General features: G+C 29.2%; 1 protein-coding gene across 1 annotated transcript in view; it reads right to left on the reverse strand.

Annotated features, from left to right (window-relative positions):
• LOC132748634 (glutamate receptor ionotropic, NMDA 3A-like) overlaps positions 1-15,412 on the reverse strand; it is a gene marked incomplete at its 3' end in the record, with an annotated part of 134,743 nt that extends 119,331 nt beyond the window's left edge. Inside the window, exon 1 of the mRNA XM_060738246.1 lies at positions 14,169-15,412. Within this exon, the coding sequence (XP_060594229.1) occupies positions 14,169-14,555 (387 nt within the window). The remainder of the gene's footprint in view (positions 1-14,168) is intronic.
• Between the last annotated feature and the right edge of the window lie 4,956 nt (positions 15,413-20,368).

Below are 20,368 nucleotides of genomic sequence, written 5' to 3' on the forward strand. Positions count from 1 at the left end.
TAAGAATATTTACCTTGAATGTGCTACATTTCTGAAGACCAAAAACATTCTGTTGCAAAGTTTTAAGCACTAAAGCAGACTTTAAAAAGGATTTTGCCATTCATGAAATGTGCATAAAAATTTGCAACAGAATGTTGCACTTTGGACAGACATTAGTGAAAACAAACATGGCTGACAAAGCGGAATCACCGTAAATGTTCACTATAGAACGATAAGTTATTACATTAGTATGAAGACGATACATTTATGAGCACGCAACAATGATTAGCTGTTATGTCTTAGATGATTAAAATTAGCTGCAGAAATATCACTCACAAGTATATAAATAGCTGAAATATAACTTGATAGTGCTTATAAAGTCAGTCGACACCCGGCAAATGTTGGTCTCCATTTAAAGCCAATAACCAACTTTACCGTTATAGTTTCAACGGGCACTATCGTTCACAAAAGAAAGGTTATTTTCGATATATTTATAATCAATTTGTGTTACATCATAAAAGTTGTAACTGTACAAATTATTTTCAGAGTAAAGAATCAAGCAAATCTCTTCCAGAACACACAAAGAATAACTTAAACTAGTACATTTTACAATACTTTTGAATTTTTGAAAATTGTTCGAATAACGGATACCCAGAGCAGTCAGAAGGCCATCATCAGCCAGGTAAAACAAACGAAGAAAGGGACAACGCAGCATTGTTTTTACACTTGGTTCAGTCTAGATAATATTAACAAGAAAGTTAATAGCTTTAAAATTGTGTTATATCGTTAAGTTTCTTTCCTATTTTGACAATTTTTATTATGTAATAATCTTTGTTTTACATTTAATAGGAATAGTCCTTTCCTGACAGACAAATATTGTTTCTCTTGTTTTGGACAAAAATGGACGTTAAAGTATTTATGATTTTATAGTGCTACTTAAATTTCTTATTTATAAAATGTTCTTAATGTTTAAATACATGATTTGTGATTTCTTTCCACAAAAATTGTTGTTTACATTCTTATGCTATGAATATATCAAAACCGAATTTTTGAAAATTGTTCGAATAACGATACCCAGAGCAGTCAGAGGGCCATCATCAGCCAGGTAAAACAAACGAAGAAAGGGACAACGCAGCATTGTTTTTACACTTGGTTCAGTCTAGATAATATTAACAAGAAAGTTAATAGCTTTAAAATTGTGTTATATCGTTAAGTTTCTTCCCTATTTTGACAATTTTTATTATGTAATAATCTTTGTTTTACATTTAATAGGAATAGTCCTTTCCTGACAGACAAATATTGTTTCTCTTGTTTTGGACAAAAATGGACGTTAAAGTATTTATGATTTTATAGTGCTACTTAAATTTCTTATTTATAAAATGTTCTTAATGTTTAAATACATGATTTGTGATTTCTTTCCACAAAAATTGTTGTTTACATTCTTATGCTATGAATATATCAAAACCGTATATTCCATTAGAATCAAAGCAGCTTTCTACACGTAATATCACGGATTTATATTACATATAAATCCGTGGTAATATCCACTAAAAATATGAACTTGATACTAAAAAAACGATTGAACTTTATTGACCTTATTGAACAAATGCGGAAAATTTCCTATTTTGAATATTATATCAAATATATGATTAGCAACATAAATCTATTTACTTTTCATAATGGAGTGGTTCCATTTAACTTAAAACTTAAATATATTTAAATTAGGGAGGCTCTTTGAGACAGGCATTAATCAAGTTACAATACGGTGTCAGTTTCATGTTAACGCATAAGAATAACTGAATGTAAAATTCCACACATGTTGAAAATCAGATAAAATTCTAATGGGAAATATCATTTTTAGCATACGATTCGGGCAGGATTGAATAACATTAATTGATAATCCTAATTGAATTATGATTTTCATCAATTCTACTTATTAAATTAATTGATATACAAATATGTTGCAAATACATAGTTTGATTTAAAATTAGTGATGCATACATACATAAATTTCAAGTCGTAGGATATTAACTTAATGAGATTGATTGTGCGAAACTTTATAAAGAACTATTTACAACTTGTATGTAAATAAAAACAATGTCAAAGTCGTCTTTTATATTGCCCCATTGATCGAGATTAATAGAGCTAAAACAAATAGAGACAGCAGTTTTATTGTTCTTACATCTTTGTTAACTTTGAAGAATACAGTATGCTATCATAAAGTGAACAGTTTTGTTTCGTAGATTATAACAATATGTATTTATCTATTTTTTTTAATTCATAAATAGTTTTTCATCTCCATTCTTTTTTCTCCTCATATTTAAAAAAGAAAATGTCTCTTCACAACCCCCCCCCCTTTTCGGTGGTTTATAGAAATATATCAGTGATATAAAACTGGTAATTTCACTGTTTGAAACAGTGAAATTACCACTTTGATAATTTCACTGTTTTGAATTTAAGCCCGTTACGTTGTTTCAGTGAAATACCAGCGTGCACAGTACTGGGTACCAACTTAATGACGTGACGTCGTAAATGACGTCACGTTGTATTATTATTTGGCGCGGTTTTCATTCAGTATTAGATTTAATGTTTTTTTAAAACGTTTATTTGCATATAATAAAAAGAAAATTTGTTTTGTTTACTGTATGATCGAAATATATTTCACCTTTTGAACACCAAAAGTTCATATTTCACTCGTGGCTGCGCCACTCGTAAAATATACTTTTTGGTGCTCACTCGGTGAAATATATTCCGATCTTACACTGAACTAATCAAATATCCTCTATGTAAACTCATTTTATCTCCTTACTTGAATTATGTGAAGAATGGAAATAAATTATATACAAAAACAATATGTATTTATAACAAGCAAAAAATTATTGTTAACATTCTTCATTTATTTGTATATAATTAACACACCAGTCTTGAAGTTGTCTTGTAAAAATGCGAATTATTTTCCTTCCGGGTTTTTATTTTTGAAACTGATTGTCTACCTGTGTTAAAAATTCGGTTTCAAGTACAACCGAGTCATCATGTAACTAAGTAGAGTATTGTAAGGAAGGAGATTGAACATATGTCAAAATAACAGATGTGTATAGCGTACGACGGTTTAGATTCAAATATAAGCATGGAGCAAGTTGTGAAACTAACAAAATGAAGAACGAGTTCATAAATACATTTGAAAACAATTATTTACTCCAAAAGTACTTCCAAACATAGACATATCTTATAACTGATCGGGAAACAAATTAGGCTTTAAATATTTGGAGGGTGCGGGAAAGATGTAGCATTTTTCTCATTAGCAAATTCAATCAAACCAAGTCTGAAAAAAATTGTTTTTATTGCTTCCGAGAGATTTCCCTTTCCCAGATTTTTTATATTTACAAAAACGCATGCTTTTTAATTGCCATCTTCCACGAACGTTTATTTATTTACGTTTCATAATCATCTATCTGCATCAGCCCGTTCGGACAGAACTAGTAAAGACCCCACTCATACCACCTTGATTTTTGTTAGAGATTTTACTTGTCAAATCGGTAAATTTTACTTCTATGAAGTTTTGATAGTAAATAAGTTAACATTAATTAATCATTACTCGTAAAATATGATGACACAAAGGACCCATTCAAGCACTTCACTAAATTACAACTTGTTGAGACTCGCGAGAACACTCTTCTTCTCCTTTCTCGCTGACAACGTGTTGCCCTCACATCTTCATGTGACTGTTTATTATTATTGATTATTGCAACTGTATTTGTCTCATTTTTTTATTGTAAATTTACAAACTGGGATATATATTTCAATAAAACTTGAAACGTCTACAAAATATTATACTTGTTTCATTTTGCTATGTGGAACTAGAAATATATTTTTGACTGTAATGGTATTAACTAATTATTGAGTTACATAGTTATATGCTTTTCTAAAATTGTTTGAAACAATTAAATTAATAACTTATTGAAAAATGAGTATATAAGAATATTAACATTGAATATCACTATTTAGTCTTATAAATACTTAAAAACACAGTAATTGGTAATCCTGTTTTGTTCAAGTTGTACAACATATTAGATTGAATACTTAAACACTTATTTCACGACGTACACGCTTTTACATTAGGGAAACTAAAACCAAATAAGATTTTATCGTTGTAATCACACCGATGTTTATATCTAGTAAACGACTTGTTTGCATTATTTCGTTCTCATATAATCCTGCTGATGTTGGCAAATAAAACATAGTTTCGTCGCTTTAATTGCGCTGAGTGTATCGATCAACGCAATGGTTTCAGTACAAATCTGTATGAAAAGTTATCACATTAGTGCTTGTTCTCTACATCTTAATACACACTTATTATATCAATTTGAAACGATTTCATTATTTACCAGCGTCTTATGTTATTTTCACATGTGGAATAATATGATAGAGGGTATACATGAAAATCAGTGTTTAACAGCTCCTAAATTACATGAATAAAAATCACGTGTTTGTCAATCACTTCTGTTATTGTAATGACTTTTACTGAAAATCAAAATAATAGTTTGTAATAATACATAGACTCTCTAGAAATGTTTCATATTTGATAGTCTCTCATACATCCTGACTTTTCTCATTTATAAAACGAAGTTTAAGAAAGATCAAAATCAAGTATTCCATAATTCGGAAGTGACGCAAAAGAGATTTATACCATCTGACAGAGTTCCAGACTGTAAATAATTCAAGAGTAAAAATACATGGCATTAAAATAATGTAAAACTTTATTTCATTGCTTTCTATTTGGAAAAAAAAAATTAATTATAAAACGAATTTAGACAATGAAAACTTCTAAATCAAAGTTTATATTAAATCTTTTTGATAATCTCTTATCTATAACATCGAAAAATTAAAAAGATGTACATATATTTTTTGTACATAATAAAAATTATCTCTCTGAAATATTTGGACGTGATGTACACATACAACTTTATTTCGAAATGTTAAGTATTTATTGGATCATCTTAACATAGGCACATCTTTTGTGTTCACGTTTGCATTAAGATTTTATTAACTTTCTTATTCTAGTTAAGTTTCCATATCTTGATACATATTTACAGTGCCTGTAGACTCTATCCTTGTGCAAATAGTTTCTGTTTTGATTATTTAGCCACGGATCGATTTTATATTGTAGTAATTGATGCAGAATTCTTCTTTGGGCATTTCTCCTTTTTCAAGATCTGAGACAAAATATATATATAATTTGGAACGATTTTGAAAATATGTGTCGCCAAAAAGGAATAAATACTTTGGCAAATGTGCACGTGTACAATACTTATGTCTTGTAGAATAAAAAACTGTGTAATTTAATCTAGACTAACTTAAATCTTCATATTCTTCAATCTGGTAAATAATTTGTCAATTTCTATCAAAATGCACAAGAAATCACAAATACCACGTAAATCTAATCATAGGATTTTATTTTCGAAACTTTAATAATAAATTTTATTATGTAATACAAGCAAGCCACGTTATAAAGGAACGAGATTTTATAGATTTTAAAACTTGCCTCAAATTAAAGATTGTTAATAGAAAGGAAGTCGTGAATCTGTTATTTGTTTACAAAAATACATTAAAAGGTAATAAGATATGATTCTTAGTAATACAACAAAGTTTATTATTTCAAAACATATAATCATGTTTAATTTGTATATATGTATGAGTGAGGAAAGCAATTAATTCAATGAATTGTTCAAGGGTTCCTTATAAACTCTTATCAATTTCTGACATTTTTTATTTTGTTTTCTTGAATAGTTTTTTCCAAAAGATCATTAAAACCATTTTAGTGTACAGAAAATATTTATATTCACACATGTTAGTTTACATTGTTAAGATAATCATTAGGCTCCATGACATTATTTATATTAGACATTACTTTTAAATTAACAAATTCAAGTAAGCACATACGGTAAGATCTTTTTTAACTGAAAAAGGAAATATAAACAATAACAAACTGATGTTCAAAATAACATTATCCTTATTGTCTAGTTACAAAGTATTATCAGAAATAAATTTTGCTCCAACAAATTTAATCAAGAGAATTAGATTGCATTTTATTGCATATAATCTGAAACCTATAATAGTTGTAGATGACATTTGTTCGCATTTTTCTTTATGTAAGCCTAAGTTGCGTACAGATTACCTGAACGTATCAAAGCATAAATAATCACGGTGTTACATATATGCATGTAGGTATAATTATATAAATGAGAACCAGTTTAAAGTTCTGCATATTTTGAGAAGACAGAGGAATTAAACTCAAAAAATATCAAAATAATGTCATTAAACACCAATTGTATTAAATTTGTCATTTCTACTAAACATTATACGATCAACGTAGTAGCCTTTCATATAAATGTGCATTAACGCGTTTAAAGGGATGTTACAATATACATTGTGAAGCACAGTTTCTTTAGAAATAGGCCTTTTGGAACTTTTTTGTCTACAAATGCTATTGCTGACATGGATGTATTTAGGATTCTGGCAGGATAGCTTGGTAACAATTAACATGGAAAAGGGGAGGGATAGAAAATATGGTTCACGTTTATGTTCAGGCGAGCGCGATCTGACGATCGCCAATCAGAAAAAGAACTGTTTTACTAGTATTGTTTCCATACTTTAATTATATATGACATACTTTAATTGTATATGACATGAGGACCAAATGTCATTGTATTTCTTGACTTTGGTATTGTAATAAATTTACTTAACCCGAATAAGCTAGCCGAATGAATTCACATGCAAGAATTGGGCGTCACAATTGATTGGGTCAAGTTGATTTCCGTTTACTGTAACTCAATTACAGGCCATGGTCTGCTTAAGGCATATATAAAAGTTTGATTTAAAATCGTTAATTATGATTTAATAGTTTACTAAAACGAGAAACAGATTTTTGAAATGAATCGAGCCATCGATTAATAATGACAAAACAATTATTTGATTTTTTTTCAATTCCGAGCAGTTAAGTGAACACAATTCTTTTGAATTCTACATGGAATGCACACGGGAATTAACAGACAGAGTAAGCGTTCAGCGTTCTAGAATTAAATGCTCTTTTTCAACAGTCCTTTGCATTAAATATGCAATGGAGGACAAGGAAGTCTTATGTAAGACAAATAAATGTGAAAACATTTAAAACAGATCAATTTGAGGTAAAATAGAACATGAAGAATTCATAATCTAATGCAACTGAAACCATGTGTCTTTCAAATAATAATGTTTGCCTCCGCCTTCAGTTTTATTTGAATATTAAACTGTTGAAATATTTGTTTAGGGATTCTGTTTTTCTTTATTTTATTGTCACATCAGTACTATTTGTGCCGTGTTGCGTTGTAGAAAATCTCCCCTTACGTTTTATCAAATATGTTACATTTTAGCTCCTTGATTATCATTTAGCACGACGTTATTTTTGTGAGCGCATGTTTTTGGTACTTTCAATTTTCCAATTTGGTGCTTTTTCTAGTCGGGTGGTTCCAGTATTGCTCATAAAATGTTATTTAACAACTCTTAGGTTATGTTGCCTGTTTTTTTTTATTTTGTCTTTTGACAGTTTATATGTGATATGCAGACTTCATAACCTCTGATCTCCTTTCAAAATTCCATTTTATTTAGTTTCGCCAATTGTTTTTTGGGCATTGTTTACTTTGGGACCATGGCGCTTTTCATGGAAAGGCACTAAAGGGTTACATTGATGAGTACATAATAACCCCATATGAAGACATCTGCAAATGTTTCAAAATACAAAATTTTACAAGTTCTACAAGTTCATATTAAATTCTGCTTAAGCCAGAGGCGTGGACGGTAGCATCCAATTGCCACTACCATCCATGAACACGCTCAATCAAACTGAGCCTGTAACATTTCCGATTTATTTTGACATGTTGAGCTTTCTTAAGGGATTCTGTTTTTTTTATATTTAAGTCATTTGTAAAAACGGTTGTTGAAGTAGGTAAGTTGTCAATGTCAACTTTACAACGTTCCTCTGAAACGAAATATATTTACAGGCGCACGAAACAAGCTAATAAAGTTCCGTTCTTCAAATATGTTTTTGTTTGTGATAAATGAATGAAAAACATAATTTATTGTTGAATATTGTTTACTATAAAATTATGACTTATAAAGAGCAATAAATGATAAAGCTAGAATAGTGCATGCAGCAGATGGCACGCATTTCCCCGGAACAATAATAATTACATCTTCAAAAACATATCTCAAGTATAAACAATAGCGACATTTATCAACTGTCAAAGGACGAGGCGGCCTAAAGTTGAGTACATTTATTTCCCAAGGAAATTACCTTTCACTGGCATTTATAATAAATTGTTATGTATTCACATGGGAATATGTGAACAAATATTCAATATAATAATGGCGGGTACACGAAGGACAATCCAATATTTGTTTGACTTTTAATCTAGTCTTATGATAAATAAATGATATGCATAAACACGTTGGGATAATAAAAGTAGTAAATAGTTATTATATACAAATTAAATTTCACACGTTCAAGTAAGGAAGGTGCAAGACGTTGCGAAATATATATCAAAATGCCTGTTTGCTACATTTTCTGCACGCAAAAGATACAGGAAAACTTGAAATCCAACAGACATTGATAGACTTATAAAGAATATAAACGTCAATATATTAGAATGTTTCTTCTTCTGCAATAATTAATAGAATGGTGCCAATTAAATGTGCTGTTATAATCACTGTATTGTTTTTGCGTTCAGCATTTTTGGCATTTAAATTAATAAGTAAAATGATAAATAAAAACAAAATAGTTTCGATGATACCCATTTCATATCTTATTCAAAGGGGAACAACGGGATTTCCTCTGTGAGTGTATGCTATTTGATCTATTTATCAACATCCCGAGACAATTAACGAACAAATACTGAAATAATATCTAAACGTAATTATCGCCAATATAGTTAAATTTTCAATACAATTATTCAGATCAATAATAAAGTACAGTCTTTTGAACCAACTCTGTCAGACGCTTATACAATAGACGGCGTCATTGTGTGCATTATCATTTATATAGTGGAATCAAGGATAGAACCACTGTTTCATAAAAGAGCATGTTCCGGTATGATTTGAATATGTTTTATGGACAAAATAATACATCATAATCGTACATCAAACTCATTTCAGGCTGTAATCATATGTTATTTAATGCCATACTGTTCAAAGCGATGATATTTATGGATAAGAACACAGCATGGGAAATATAATGTACGAGCTACCAGGCCGGTCCAATATGAGTTTCACGCTGTGTACAAGCCAAAATATATCCTGTAATAATCAAATATCGTGACAATACCTAAGAAATGTGATGACAATAATGTCGAAAGCTATAGGGGCATTTCGTTACAAAATATCATAACAAAAATATATTGTTGCACTCTGGCTCAGTTTCTTTGCACAAATGGTTAAGATAATATCTGAAAAGTTCAAAGGCAGAATACTAAACAATCGAAAGTCCATTTACCTTTAAATAAATTATCAATCGTACGTTAAGAAACAAAAGACAAAAAAAGTTATGTTGCTTTTGTCGATTTCCCTTTTGTCGATTTATGCTATAGACGCTATAGATAGACAACATTTGTTGAGAATTTAAAACGGAAAGGTATAAAAGGAAATTTATTCAAAACACTTTAAAATATCTATGAAGTTAAGTCATCTGTATGTCGTAATTTCGCAAGAGCTTATTATGGGCTTGAAACAAGGTTGTTTAACATGTCCCATCTTGTTCTGTTTTTTATTGATGAAATGAAAAGACTATTGTTTTACGCATACAGCTTCCCGATACTTTTATACATGTTAATATTAGTTAATGATGTTGCCTAAATGATTTGACACTTCCGCCTGTCTACAAAATCATTTAAATGTTTTATTTAATTTTATGAGGATTAAATGAAGATATAAAACTTACACAAAACATTTTTTTAATTCTATGGCTTGCGCATTGTGTGTAATGATATCTATTTTAACCTCAGTGTATAATTACGGTCAGTTAACAAATACTGTCCTTTTTAAGAATGTTTAATATTCAGATTTGTCCACAGTTATTGTACGGGTCTGAAATTTAGGGTCTAAATCAATTTTATGAACTGAAACGTGTATATTATTATGCTTTGTAAAAGGTTTATGCGAACAAAACAGAATTCATCAAGTTGTGTTGTTCTAGATGACTGTGCCTGATGCTAGTATTCACCTTATGTTAGTACGTTAGAACTTTTAAAAGAGCTAAATGATATTGACTGACAATAATGAATATTCTTAGCGGGGAAGTTTTGAAAAACGTTACGTAATCGTGCTAAATAATGCCTGAAACGGATATGTTAATGGGGTTAATTCAGTAAAACAAACTGTTCGGAAAAGTACGGATTTAGCCATGTTTGGTTAAACCAAGGTGGACAGAATGATAATATATTAGTAAATTAGTTTTTAAATAGATTAAGAGACATAAGTCTAAAGAATTGGAAATAAATGTTTTGTTACTCTTTCGAGAATTACCTGAATTATCTGAATGGCTTAGATTTGTAACAGAATTCGATTCATATACAAAAATATTAAAACTTGAAAACTTAATATTCAAAAGAGAAGATGTACAAATATCCAAAGAAGAAAAAATGTATAAAAGGCAATATGTTGACGATCAATATCATATTGTACTTATATGTAACTGCTTTGATGATTTACACACTAATTACCTGCTAAGGAACTATCATATTCAACTACCAAAAAATATTATATACACTCAAATTTGGAAAAGTTGACCATAATCATGACAGCAACCAATATAAATCTCATGTTTTCATATTATGGGTATAAAAAAGAAAGCATTACCTGAAAAGTGTCAATATTAAAGTTTTGTAGTGAACGATTGATATGTCATTTAATATGCATATTCTATGCTTCGTAAATTTGTTATGAATTTGTTATGAATTGTATTTTTGCATGGACACGAATGCATTTTGTCTATGTCATTGTATTGTATATAACAAATTCATTCTGTATCCAAATTGATTGAGGAAAATGATACCGTGTAAACTTTTCAACGACAAGTCAGTTTAGCTTGTATGAGACTGTTTCTTTGCTCATTTCGCATATTCTGATACTTCTGTCATTAATTGATTTCATCTCGACAGTATAATGGAAAAGGTCCTACGCACATATACCGGCCAATACATAACATATATTGAATAGTCCCATGAAACAAATCAAAAATGGAATGTTGATAATGAGCATGAAGACATTTGTATGTGTACATTATCATATAGGCCTTATTTCCAAATAAATATTATTTTATTGACACAATATTCTTGGTGTTTCTAACTAGACAAATGTTTTCACATGCACACTTTAAATTCGCTGCATAATAACGGGCTCTATATGTTTATAATACATGTATACTGAATGAAATTTCATAACTTAAAGTTAATGTCTCCTCACCTTATAAAAATCTCTAAAACGATTCGACAATATGTGATATTTCAAACGTGTTCAGGTCAACTAGATAGTAAGAAAAGATGACGAGAGTGCTTATAAATGCAATTATTCCAAAATGAAATTTATTCAAAATAAAAAGGTAAAGTAACTAAACTGAGGTCAAACATTCTTGAAACATAAAATTTGAAATTCTTACAGTGATCACATGGAGCACATTAATTGGCAAAATGTACAAAAGATAATAGACATATATGTACTAGTCAGAAGTTAACTGAGGATAGATTTTGTGCAATTCCTTCACTGGTTTTCAGATAAAAGCTCTGTAACAAGTTTAATTGTGGGTTAATTTTAACATCAACATATTTTTAGGTATACGGGAAGTATGATAAGTAATGACCAAAAATGATATTTTGTACACAAGCAATTAGTCATGACCACATCAAAAAGTACACAAATCTAAAACTATTGGCAATCCCTTCATTTAAAACAAACTATAATGGAGTCACTTTAATCTTCAAACAATGTATTTTAGTATCTACATTTTCTTAGTCTCATTTTTTCTACTTTCCGATCTACCCATTTCCTATTGCATATCAACATTTTCAGGTTTATAAATGATATTTTCAATGTTCGTTTAAATAATGACAATCGAGTTTACAACTTAAGATATAAAAAACTGACAACCAAAATTATAAAATCTTCTCACTTCTCCAAACCAAAAGATATAAGGATAATTTATCATAATATTTATTTATGAAGTGTCTGACTTTTTTTAACAAGATATATAACTTTTCCTAGTTTGAAATAGGACAATCAGAAAAGACAATATTTCTCTAGAGTATATCTTGTAGACATTCCAAACATTATCTTTAACCTACTGAATCTTTGTACATTGTGCAATAGATTTTGGACTTTTTTGGAGCAGTCTGTCCTTAGGTTTCAGGGATTCCAAAATCAAAAATACAAAAATTGAGCAACCAATAGTAAAACGTCTGATCAGACTATAAGAAAGTGAAAGTGCAAGACTGTGCAGACTGACCTTGTCCTACACCGGTGATAAAGGATAATTTACTTTCGTTTCAAGCAGTTTAAGGGCTAAAAAATCTCTATCTTCTTTTACTCCAAAAATATTTCCTTATGCATTTAGTTTAAGAAGTATGTGTGACTTTGCTTATTACAATCAATCATTGTAAATAATTTCTATATCTTATTTGAGAGAATTATCAAGTCTCCATTCACCCGATTTTATCATGGCAATCAATTTGTACGAACTGACGACAATCAGAAGCAACATGTACAATATCTGCACACTCCAAATCAGACAACACGGTTGTAATGCACATTCATAAGGTACAAACACTGTGAATTATAGAGATACTGTTTAATCTGTTCTGACACATAGCTATCTCGGCACTGTTTATCATGGTTTAGCCATGCTTTTTTATATTTTTAAATAGGCTTTTATTTATCAATGTGTTAATTAAAAGATATGACAAGGAATGTTGCTTTTTTATAATTTTGAGTCATTTATACAATCTGATCTGTAAATAAGCCCCGACCTTATACATTTCAGGGTAAAAATATTTCAGTCGACATATAACTAGCTTAGGGTATCAGTCAAAACATTGTTATTGATTAATGCGTACCCAAAGACAGTGACTTAATCATCTGATATTGTTTCAGTGATATAAATTTTCAAAAAAGGTTTAATTTGTTGTGTGATCTTGCCATGTATAATTAATGATACTAGTCAAATCTTATAAAATAGTTTATACTTGTTCTACTAAATATCCTTTTAAATCGAGCTTCTAAAAGATTGAGTTTTTGTTTTGTTCACTTTTTAAAACATATTTTATACTTGGATAAAAGCAAAAAGTTATGAATCAGCCAGAAGTTGATATTTTATTGTATATGACAAGGGGGATAACTCAGCAGATTAATTCTTCAGATTTTTTTCCTTCGTCTCGTCACGTCATCTACAATCTTATTATGATTTTGTCACAGATTAACTAATTAATCAGTCCATCACAATATATATTACATATAGCATAAAAACATTTAAATCATTTTAAAAGAAAACTTAAATATAAAAAATGCATGTCTGAACTTGATAGTTGCATACAAAACTCGACGAAAAGGATTGGGCCATGATACGAGCATTCTCGCCCATTAACAAAAATACAAATATGAGTGGTAAATATATAATTTTATAAAATGACACCTTTTGACTTACATTCTTAAGCTCAGATGATCATAAAATTAGATGGTAGCTATACACTACTTATGTTTCACATGGTAATCAGTTGCCCACCCTATTTTAACATTTCTTCTGATACCCAGCAACATATTAAAGTGTTGTAACTTGTATTCCTCCATGCATAAATGATCTGTTATTTTCATTTAATCTCACAATCCATTATATAATAGGTTCCAACGTAATAAGCAACATCAGTCATTTCATGTCTAAACTTATTTTATTATTATTGACAAGGAAAAGATTTTGAACTTTGTTTTAGTATTGTTTCATTGAAAACAAAACAAATGGAACATGTACCGTAAAAAGGACATTAGCCTGAGTTGTATATTGTATAAGTGCAAATTGCTTCAACGTTTTCGAATAAACTGTGAATACAAAACTATTTGCACTATGTATGTGTGCTTAACTATGTTTCGGGTCAAGAACAAACATTATATGATCTTACCTGTACATATCTATCAGCAGCTGTATCGGTTGTATACCCCAATATTGGTATACCCAGGGGTTCTGCTACCTGTCCAACCGTGTGAATTGTTGACTCTTTCCCCACAACTAGAATAACTCTTACATCTCGATTATTGAAAAACCCACATAATTTTTTCAAAGAAGAATAAATATCTCCATCCAAATTTTCAGCTCTTTTACTTATACTAAGGTTGTGCTTAGCGAGAAGTTTATTTTCCTTAAATCCGCGGTAAAATACTGTATTGAACAGTGGATAATCGTCTCCATCAAATATGGCGTCAATCTCGATGTGTGGCCTCAATGTGTTACCATACACAAATAGTAATAAAGCCGTGAGCATCCAGAAAAAACACCACCAATGCATCATGTATCTGACGTTGGATCAAGCGTCATAATGTATCATGAAGTAATTTTAACAAAAATGTAAAATAAACAGCATATGTAAGCTATATTATTTTGTTTCCTCATATCTGTTACAAAACCAAATGGCTTAAGATTTGTCAGATAATGTTGATTCCAATGTTGATTCCTTTCATGTCACCTTAATGGTAATTCAATTTTACGTAAGCTTATAAAATAAGCATCTGCTGATATAAATATTTTCAAAACAAACGAATGTGTAAATTAGCAGGTAAATATAGTACTGAAACAGCTGTTAGTATGCTTACCTTTAACATGTCATATCATGTAAAACAAAAACGATCCTTTATTGAAAAATCCATGCAAGAATACTTTTATACTTGTAACATGACTGTTGATATTTGAATTACACATAGAAGTCCATATGCTTAAAACATAACGCCCTTAATGTTAATTGAATAAAAACAATACCATAAACAGTTAATGTTAATCTATACCATCTCAATAAAACTCTCTACAGAGGAAAAAAACATCATATATAATTGCTTTTTTCTACAAACCGGCAATCCGTGTACTATAATTCACATGATATCACGTTCACACTACTTCCTATTTATTGTTGATCGGCGATATATCTCTAGCGAGACCGTGACAGGTTTTCTCGGTGATAGGCTGCATCATTATCTAAAACAATACGGGTAGTTGGCGACATATTGAATGTCCGCGTCATATTGTCATTTGTAATTACCGCATCTATTTACTCCGCAAATATCCGTTAATGTATCTGTTAAATGTTTTACCACAGATGGAATTTTCAAATTACACCAGCATTTACGTGAATGTTGGATTTTTGTAATATTTCATAAAAACCACCTTCATGACATTCATATGTTATATTATATTTAGATATTTATATCTTCAGATATGAAATAAACAAATAATTCCAGGATAACTAACGCTACATAAAACGTATTTTTCTTATGATATATTTTAAGAAGAAGAAAAACACATTTAAAAATAAGATTAATACTGATTTAACATTAACACCAATATCGAATTAATTTTTTCAGGACTTGATGATGATTATAAGATTAAATTTGACTTTCCGTATTAACATAAACAAGAATTTAGTTTTCTTGTTACCATAAGATTATTCGTCCTATAGTCCCTTAACTGAATACTTTCATAGAATACATCCACCACTTGGTTATTTGCGTGTATATTTCCATTTTTAAGTTAAAACCAAACCGATAATTACACTGACAAAACACTTTTCCTACATTTCTGCACAATGATAAATCTAAAAAAACTATGAACTTTTCATTTACAAATTCACTTAACACTTTTTTTTTTATTTCTAGAATAAATGCTTTTGTTTTCTATTTTTAAGTAATACTTTATTCCCCGTAAATCTCCAAAATGCAATCTTCCATGAATAATATCTCGAATTCCAACCAAGAAAGGGATTATTTCACTGGCACAGACGCTAGGCGTTTCTGGACAAGTTTGTCAATAGACGCTTGCCATCGGAGAAGTAGTTCCGCATTCAGTGTTTCATAATTCAATCTGCGAGCGAACTATGATTTGTTCTCGAATGCAGCATTTGGACAAAAAAGAGTGAAATCAATAACAGTTCTATTTCTTATCAAATGATACTTTGCTACGCCGTGATAATATGACAATCCTTGGCAGAGCTACTCCTGTGTATTCATCTCACTTAGAGCACTATAATAGCAACAGTTTTTAGGTTCTTGATTCATTTCCTTTTTCAAAAGCTATACGAGTTGGCCCAAACAAAATGCATACTTTTGTGTTGTCTGTACTTTTTTTAAGCGACCCACAATTATTTTTCTTACAGAATATACATACATAAAACATATACTGATTGAAATGTAACAAATCTTCGATACGAAGTGAAGATAAAATACTTAAATTTATCATTGGCTTCCTGGCAAGTATATCTAACATAACATAATTTTAGATATCCTAAAAAAATCAAAGTTGATATTTTTTAAATTAACTTATTCAGTTAAACTAATTGTTTATAACATCGAACCGATTGCAAAATAATGATTGTATGGATTTATATTGATCAATATTAGCAAAACAGTATCACATCATGCAAATTACATGGAATTTATTAGTGTGCAACCGTCATGACTGAAAACGTTTTTTATTTCTTTTAAATCAATTGATCAACATTTGTAGTATTTAAAGATCCTGTATATTGTGATCAAAGTGGTAAATTGGTAAAGTGAAATTATATACATGTATATGTACATAATTATGCAAATAATACAGTTTTCAAACATCGAAGAATATGTAAAATATGTACTGCAAATATTTGTGCCCTTTGTATGTAATCATTAAAATATATGCCTTCATTTCTTATCGTAAACTTTAACTTATAATAAACTTTATAGAAAATCATTTTTTATTGCCTTCCTTTATTTACATGAAAAAATTCGGTAGTAATGCTTTTTAGAACCTAAAATATTGATAAATCTTAATTTGAGCATCATATGCATGATTTAAAACCATAAAAAAATTGTGTTTCAGAATTTTTAAATTTGTTATCTAATCATTTACAATGTACATTTGATTTCTATAATATCAACCTCCTTACAAAGCATACGATAAACATCATAAGCATGAAAGAAATATCATCGGCATAAAAGAAATATGTTCGGCGTAAAAGACACTTCATCGGCACACAAAAAGTATCCTCGGCATACAAATAAAAAACCCATAACATACAAAACATATCTATAGCATACAATGAAGATCCTCGGCTTAAAAGAAATATATTCGTCATACAAGAATCATCATCGACATACAAGAATCTTTCGCGGCATTCAAGAATTATCCATTACATACACAATTCATCTATGGCACATAATAATCATCCACGGCATAAAAGAAACTTGATACAAGAAGCATCCTTAGCAATATAAAATCAATCAGCAGCAAAACAGTAAACTACAAGAATCTACATACTTTCCAAATCATACATAAATTTTCTAAGAACATAATAACTTTCAATTTATTAAATCTTCTTTTCCACAATGGTATAAACGTCCTTAGCGTCAATTACTTTTTCATAGAATAAAAAAGCGTATTCCATAAATCATATTAACATTTAAATTTCTTATTAACATATTACACTGCGTATTTTGTACACGTATAACAATGCGTATTCCGTATAACATATTACAATCACTATTCCATAAACATATTATAATACGTATAATACGTATAACATATGACAATGTTTATTCTTTATAACAAACTACAATTTGCATTACGTACACATATTACATATTGCGTAGTCCGTATAACATACCACGATGTGTATTTTGTATAATATATTAAAATGCGTATTCCGTTTAACATATTTCAATTTGTATTTCGTTTATCATAATTATAGTATTGGCATAAGTGATACAATATTATTTAATGTATACATGATGTAAAAAAGAAGATTATAGTAAATAGTTTACAGCACTTACGAAAGTGCCAAGTTATCCGAAATCAGATAATCATTTTTGTGAATTTACTTGCTTATGGACATAGATAACAATTAACCAAATACATTTGTCTTAACGACAAGTTCATTTAAAGTTTTTGCAGATAGGATTTATTGCAGATGACTTTCCTGAACAGTGACTTTCATACAGTTTCTTATTATTTACACAACTTACATACTTGTCACTGTTCAACATAGAAGAATTACTGCTAAGAACAACAAATGCTTAGAATGTAATGAATAATTGTTTACCATGTAGAGTATATGATACAATAATGATGACCTAAGTTATAAAAAGACTGCCCTACTCTTTTTTAAGAATTGAACGATAATCAATCATTCTGCAAGATTTGTATCGAATTTTCCCTTTGTCACGTGGATTATTGATTATTTGCAAATTAAAAAAATAAAACAATCACTATTATGGCAAAAGTTGTTTTGGTTTTACTTTTTTACTGTCCATTTACCATTGGACTGGCATAATGTCACTTTTATACCACAACATTGAATACAATTGTAGTTTAACATTTATTTTACTGAGAATAAATATTCACACGATTGTGTTTGTGTACTGATAAGTTTTGTCAACTAAATATCATACATTTTAGATACCCTCAAAAATCAAAGTTGATTTTGTTGACATTAACTTATCCATTTAAACTAATTGTTTATAACATCAAACTGAGTGTATGGATTTATATTGATCAATATTTAGCAAAACAGTATCACATCATGCAAATTATATGAAATTTGTAAGTGTACAATCGTCATGACTGAACAAGTTTTTTTTTTATTTCTTCTAAATCAATTGATCAACAATAGTTGTATTTAAATTTGTTATGTAATCATTTACAAAGTACATTTGATTTTTATTACATTAACCTCCTTACAAAGCATACGATAAACATCATAAGATTTTAAGATTTAAGATTTTATTCCAAATACATGTGGGTATTATACCCATGAGCACACAGCACATATACAAACATACATACATACAGAAACATAATATCAAGGTCGTTAAACATATATAACATATATTTAACATTTACTGTATATTTGAGTCATAAGTTTGCTTTAATATGAACAGAATAACATATTACAGCAAGGTTTAAATGAAGCACAGGTTTTGTATAATGATATCAATTAAGTAACATTACATTTACCTTCCTAGGTACTATAATTTACGAATATTCAACATTTGTTCTTAATTCAAACATTTTAAAGATAAACATTGATAATTTTCTTATAACATTTTCATTTTGAGATGTTAACAATTCAATAAATTTTGGTATATTTGGTTTTTTCCAATAATATTTATCTATGAGCTGTTTCCTCAAAACATTGTATTGTGGACATTCTAAAATCATACATGAAAATCATCTTCTAGTTTTAAGCAAATATTACATTTTCTTTCATTATAAGGAATTGCTTCAGGTTTATGCCATCTACCAGTTTCTACTTTTAATCTATGCGAAGAAGTCCTGAAACGTGATAAAGATTTCCTAAATTTTTCAATATTAACCATTGACAGATATGACTTAAAACCAAAATCACAAAATAATACATAACTTCTTGCTCTTGATGAATCTCTTAAAGTTGCATACCAATTTTGTATAAATGTATCTGTTAATCTTTGTTTTACTACTGCTAAAAATAATTTATATCAACTACTGCTAAAAATAATTTATATCACCAACACCCTGATTAATCCATACTTCATTGAAACCTAAAGATTGTAACAAAATCATAACAGACTTAGTCCAGGACTTTGAATTCGGTTTAAGTTCTAAATCTCTACACATAAGATCATATACAACTTTGACATATTTTGTACTACTTAACTGAACAACTTTTAACCAGTATTTTATAACATTAATAGCTCTCATTGTTTTTAAAGATGTCCTTCCAAGTTCACCATAGATAAAATTGTTTTGTGTTTGTCTTTTAACTCCTAACAACTTCTTACAATACTTTAAATGAATATTTTCTAATACATGACTATCAAGTAAACCCCATATTTGTGATCCATAGTTAAGAATTGGTAAAATAAGTTTATCAAATAAATCCAGTTTATGTTTAACTGACATACAAGGGAATCTTATCAGCTCTTTTTCAAGTTTATACAACGCCTTCAATGCTTGTCCAGAGAGTATTTCAAAAGTCATATTAAAAGATCCACCAACAGAAAAAACAATGCCTAGATATGTAAACTTTTTAACTATTTCAATTGACTGACCTTTATAATAAAAATTCAAATTCTGTCTAAGTCTACCCCCTTTTTAAAAAATCAA

This window comes from Ruditapes philippinarum, unplaced genomic scaffold (assembly GCF_026571515.1).
Source record: "Ruditapes philippinarum isolate M1 unplaced genomic scaffold, ASM2657151v2 ctg435_1_1_1_1, whole genome shotgun sequence".
NCBI classification, from domain to species: Eukaryota; Metazoa; Mollusca; class Bivalvia; order Venerida; family Veneridae; genus Ruditapes; species Ruditapes philippinarum.